A 5997-nucleotide genomic window follows, 5' to 3' on the forward strand; every position below is an offset into this window, starting at 1 on the left:
CTGAGGTTCGGATACCAACATGCATTTTACCTTGTATCCTTCTACACAAAAACAATTACAAAATTCTCTCAAGTCAAACTGAAAGGTGATGAATCTCCTTTGGAAAGGCTCGGGTTGCACAGAAACCACAGGCGTGCAGAGGCTAAAGCGCTTTGCAGTCTCTAAGTGGACTTTAGCCTGGAGCTGCAGTCACCAGCTCGAGACCACTGCCGGGCTCCTCGCCCCGCCCCCTCCTGGCTGCCGGCCAATCGTCGCCAAGCGCAGCGATCCGGGGCTACCATTGGCGGAGGCTTCGGGGGCGGAGCCTGCCTGGGCTGCCAGGTCCGTGGGTCCGGCTGCCTGAGGTTGTCTTTGCCCTTGAGAAATTTCCTGCCGGTGACCATGGCTGTGCTGGCGGCTCTGCGCTGCGGCGTCCGCGGCCCTCTGCTTCGCGGGCTGCTGCAGGTGAGCGCGGGAGGGCGCAGGCCCGGGGAGCCGGCTCCCCTCGTCCGAAGGTTCCAGTCGGCTAGGGTTCCGCCCGCCGAGGCCCTGGACTCCGGAGGGTCCTGGCGGCAGGCCGCGGGTATCCGCGGTGCCGGCGTGGTTTTCGGCCGCCGCCCCAGTGCACCGGCGTGGGCTGGGCCAGCGAGGCCTGGGCTGGCGCTGCCCCATCGGCTGCAGAAGCTGAGCCCCTGCAGGCCCAGGTTTCCAAGAGACTCTTCCGGCATGTTTGTCAATGTTGTTTAGAGCCCCCCACCCCACCGCGCCTCATTGATCTTAGGAGGGCTGGGGGCTCCGTGTGGTAATGGCACCTTCACACCCACCAGAGGACAAGATGGCTTCTCAGACGAGACATCAGTTCTACCTTGGGGTGGGTATCTCCCTTCAGTCTGGAGTGTTTAGGGAGCACTGTAGCGAGAGCCCTTTGAATTTATTTTCCGTATGTCCAAGCTAGGGAGCCCTAGATGTCTGACTAGCAACGTTTTAGGAATGGGTAAGAAGCTTCAGGACGAGGTTTTTGGCGCTTTGGATTTTCAGTTTGGTTGCCATAGTAAGCTTTGGAGTGTACCTACGTTTTAAGAGTCTGGATCTGACTTATGTTGGGACGGTTGATGTTTTTGTTTCTATAATAATCAGAGGTCATGGGGATCAGCGGGTAGGAGAACGCTGGGTGGAGAGAGAGGAACATACCTCAGCCCAGGTGCTGACAAATGGAGAGGAAAGAGCGGCGTTATGCAAGTGCTTGTGAAAGAATAGTGTAGGATAGGAGGGTTGTGGAGTGAGGATGGAAGCCCAGGAAAAGGGGGCAGCCTCGCATTAACCTTGCCAGAGTGGCCAGTGGGTAGCCTCAGGCTTTTGAGCTCAGGGGTTCCAGGCCCACGTGGGCAGTTTGGGCGATTGCGATAACAAAAGTGCCAGAGGAGTAAGTTTCCAGGAAAGATGAGTTCTTTTTGTTGTTTTAGATCTCAGTTGGTTTTATTTAATATTCTAGACTTGGGCAATACTTTATTCCCTAAACTAGAGAGTAATTGTTTTCAAGAAAGACTAGCTTTTGTGTTTTTCCTTCCATTAGTTCCTCCTCTCTCCCCTCCTCTTTCCCTTTCCTATACCTCCCCTTTCCTTCCTATTTTCCTTCTATGTGGAAAAATCCTGTCCCTGAAGTAGCCAGAATTACAAGAGTAAACCATCACACTCAGAGTGTTCTTAATCTGTTTGTCGGTTTCATGGGATGACTGGAGAAATCAGAAAAATGAAATTGGGTTAATTTAGACATCAAATAATGCTGACTAGCTGAGAGGCAAGCCGTGTGGATACTCAAGGTGTGCCTAAAAAGTGCAGAACCTTCTTAATTGTTATGTGAAGATTTTTTTTTTTTTTTTGTTTGAAGCAGGGTCTCCCTATAGCCCCAGCTGTCCTGGAACTCACTATGTAGACCAGGCTGGCCTTGAACTCACAGAGATCTGCATGACAAACGTGAAAGTCAGTTCTCTCCTTCCACCATGAGGATCCTGGGGATCGAATTCTGGTCCTCAGGCTTGGCAGCAGGTGCCTTTACCTACTGGGCCCCTTATCTCACTGACCCACAAAAAGAATTTAAAAGTTTTTTATTTATTTACTTATTTTTATGTTATGTATATGAGTGCTATTGCCTGCATGTGTGTCATACAGTGCCCTCAGAGGACAGAAGAGGCATGTCAGACCACCTAAGAACTGGAGTTACGGACAGTTGTTAGCCACCACGTGGCTGCTGGCATTCGAACCCGGGTCTTCTGCAAGAACAGTCAATGTTCTTAACCACTGAGCCATCTCTCCAGCCCCATATGTGAAGATTTTAAAACCAAGCACAAATGTTCTGTATGAGAAAGATGAACCTGAGTTGGTGGGGTGGGGTACATCGATAATCCCAACACTGGAGAGGCTGAGGCAGGAGGATTGCAAATTTGAAGCCAGTCTTTGTTGCAGACTGAGACCAAGTCTCAAAACAAAGCAACCAGAATAAAATTGGATTAAAGTACAAAAGAGGATTTTCAAGTAGTGAAATCTCCATAGTGTCAAATGCAGTTTAGAGGTCCTCTGACTCCTGGCCTTGGCATCTTCTCTGTACTGTTCTTCTCTGGATCCCTAACAATCCAAGTGTGTTCATGCCTTCCTGGTGCTGATTTCTGTACTGTCTAACTGCCCCCTGTTCTAAGTTCTTTTTTTTTAAAAAAATATTTTATTTATTGTTTTTATTTCATGTGTATGTATGCATAGCTTGCATGTAGGTAAGTGCACCCATGTTGTGCAAAGCCCATAGAGGACAGAAGAACGTGTGGGATCCCCTGGAACTGGAGTTACAGACAGTTGTTAGCTGCCATGTGGGTGTTGGGATTCGAGCCCAGGTCTTTTGCAAGAACAGCCAGTGTTCTTAACCATTGAGTCATCTCTCTAGCCCCTCTAAGTGCTTTTTAATCGCCTATAGGTCACGTAGCTATGGCATGTGCCCTCCTCCCCTTTGTGCTGGGATTGCAGTCAGGTGCCACCTCGTGTGGGGGTTGAATCCAGGGAGACAGCACTGAGCTGTGTCACTAGCCCACGGCCACTGTAATTCTCTCCCTTGGGATTAAATTGAACATTCATTTACTTAGCCATGAAATATTTTCATTTTTTTAACAGGATTTTCTAATTTTCTGTGCTGTTGTATGGAGTAGAATTTGACCTTTCACCCGTTATGTGGGCTCTTTCACCTTTGCCTTCAAATACACATATCTGTCTATGGTCAACAAACCTTTATGAGACTGTTTTTGGACTCTGTCTGCTCTCTCTTTTGTGACACATTCTTATGTAACCCAGGCTGGCCATGAGCTACTAGTGCTCCACCTCCCATGTGTTAATACTTCAGGTGTCATCATACCTGGCATGTTGGGCTCATTTTTATTTATTTATTATTATTATTATTATTTGTCTTTTTGAGACAAAGTCTCCCTGTAGCACCAGCTGGTCTGGAACTCACTGTGGAGACCAGGCTGGCCTTGAACTCACAGAGATCCACCTGCCTCTGCTCCCGAGTGCTGGGACTAAAGGCAAACACCACCATGCCTGGCGATTTTGTAGTTTTTTAAAAAAGATTTTTATTTATTTTGTGTGTGTGTGTGTGTGTGTGTGTGTGTGTGTGTGTACATGTGCATTATTGTGTGTATATGTACTTGTAGAGGCCAGAAGAGGATGTTGGGTTCTTGGAGCTGGAGATCTAGGTAGTTATGAGCTGCCTGATATGGGTGCTGAGAACTAAACTTGGGTCCTTTGGAAGAATGGCATGCAATATTAACTGCTAAAGCCTCTTTCCATCCCATTTTAGTTATTTTAACACACAGGATTTACTTGTAACTTTTGTGTGTGTTCCTTGTGGTTCTGCCTACACCTATAAAGGAGTAATAAAAGATCAGTGAAGCAGAAAATTGATGACTGAAAAACAATGCAGTGCCTTGGGAAGAACAGTTGCCTCAGGTTCCTAAGCTTTGCTATTATTTTCATTAAGTAGATATTTATGATAGTCTAAAGGCCAAAAGCGAAGGCTCTGGATTCTGACAGACAGGACTTGAAATCCCAGCTCCTCTTCTGTAAAAGGAGCTTGGCAGTGCCTGTGGCTGCTTCTCCCTTTAAAGTATTCCAGATCCTTGTTTATACCCACCCCATCCTTGTTTATACCCACCCCTCCCGCTACCTCTGTAACAGGAGCCGCATTAACCCTTGCCTGCTCTTCCCTTTGTCCGCTCTCCCCCTGCTGTATTCAGTTCTGTATACCCTGGTTAGATTGCTCTTCCTGTAAAAGCCACCAGTGGTATGGGATGGCACAGGCGGAATCCACACCCTTTCTTGTGCCATTTGTTTCCTACTTCTTTTTTTAAAATATTTAATTTATTATTTTTATTTTATGTGTATGCATGTATTGCCTGCATGTAGTTAAAGGCACCTGTGCCATGCAGTGCCTGCGGAGGACAGAAGAGGGCTGTAGGATCCCTTGGAACTGGAGTTATGGACAGTTGTTAGCTGCCATGTGGGTGTTGGGATTCGAACCAGGGTTTTCTGCAAGAACAACCAGTGTTCTTAACCACTGAGCCATCTCTCCAGTCCTGTTCCCTACCTCTGTAGCTTCAGCTCCTGTTCTGACTGCTGAGCTCACTCGCTCTGCTTCTGCATCCTACTCTTCTTCCTGAACTTAGTATGTGCTATGTGTTTCTTCTCATCATGGGCTTGTTGTTCCCTGTGCCTCAAATGCTCTTTCCCTGGTTCTTCCCAAGACAAGACTATTTCTCAGCCTATGGTCATCTCCAAAGAGGCTTTTTGACCATGTAGTTGACTCTAATTACTCTCCAGTGCCTTCTGATACTTTGCTAGTTTCATAAGGTGTTTAGCTGAGTTAGTTTTTCAGAATTGTTAGTACCATACTTTGCTGAGATACTTGTTTAGCAACAACTGCTTTGATTGAGATAGAAAGTAAACAGTCTTGGAGCTCACAGTCTACGAAAAGACAGCAGGACCATTTCAGGGTTAAACAGTCATATTATTTATGAAAATTAGAATGTGCACAGGATGCTATGTGTGCTGGATAGTGTTAGATGTCAACTTGATACACATCGAAAGAGGGAACCTTAATTAGATGAGTTCCTCCATTGGATTGGCCTGTGGGCTTGTCTAGGAGGCATTTTCTTGATTGTTGAATGATGCTGGAGGACCAGTGCTGGAGGACCCAGCCCGCTGTGGGTGATGCCATCCCTGGGCAGGTGGTCCTGGAGTGTGTAAGAAAGGCTGAACGCAGGCCAGGGAACAAAGAAGTGTTTCTCCATGGTCTGTGCTTCAGGTCTTGCCTCCAAGTTCCTGCCCTGAGTTCCTGCCCCAACTTCCCTCAGTGATGGATTACAACCTGGGATGAAATAAACCCTTTCCTCTCCAAGTTGTTGTTTAATTTTTATTTATTTTTATTTTATGTGTATGAATGTTTTGCTTGAATGTATGTAAGTTCACCCATGTTGTGAAGTGCCCTTGGAGGCCAGAAGAGGGCATCAGATTCCCTGGATCTGTAGTTACAGATGGTTGTTAGCCACATGTGGGTGCTGGGAATAGAATCCAAGTCCTCTGTAGAGCAGACAGTACTTGTAACCTCTGAGCCATCTCTCCAGCCCTCCATGTTGGTTTTTGTCAGTGTTTTATCACAGCAGTAGAAAGCTAGCTAGAGTACTGTGGTGGCTAGGTGAGAGTGCTTCTGTCTCCAGATCTGGTTGGGTTGGCTGTGCAGCTGCTTTGTAAGACAGCTGTGTAACATATTTCCAATGGAACTGGTTTTATTCATTCAGCACGTATTTTATTATATGCTGTGATCATTTTTCTTTTTCTTTTTTTTTGGTCTTTGTGAGAAAGGGTCTCCCTGTAGCCCCAGCTGTCCTGGAACTCACTACCAGGCTGGCCTTGAACTCACAGAGCCTCTGCCTCCCAAGTGCTGGGATTAAAGGCATGCACCACCACGCCCGGTGAGGTTTT

General features: G+C 47.0%; 1 protein-coding gene across 1 annotated transcript in view; it reads left to right on the top strand.

Annotated features, from left to right (window-relative positions):
• The first annotated feature begins 299 nt into the window (after window positions 1–299).
• Window positions 300–5997, top strand: part of Acat1 (acetyl-CoA acetyltransferase 1) — a 23652-nt gene continuing 17954 nt past the window's right edge. Inside the window, exon 1 of the mRNA XM_008829712.3 lies at window positions 300–444. Coding sequence (XP_008827934.1) covers window positions 382–444 — 63 coding nt within the window. The 5' untranslated portion in view covers window positions 300–381. The remainder of the gene's footprint in view (window positions 445–5997) is intronic.

The sequence above is a fragment of the Nannospalax galili genome, unplaced genomic scaffold, assembly GCF_000622305.1.
Source record: "Nannospalax galili isolate Female #2095 unplaced genomic scaffold, S.galili_v1.0 scaffold854, whole genome shotgun sequence".
NCBI classification, from domain to species: Eukaryota; Metazoa; Chordata; class Mammalia; order Rodentia; family Spalacidae; genus Nannospalax; species Nannospalax galili.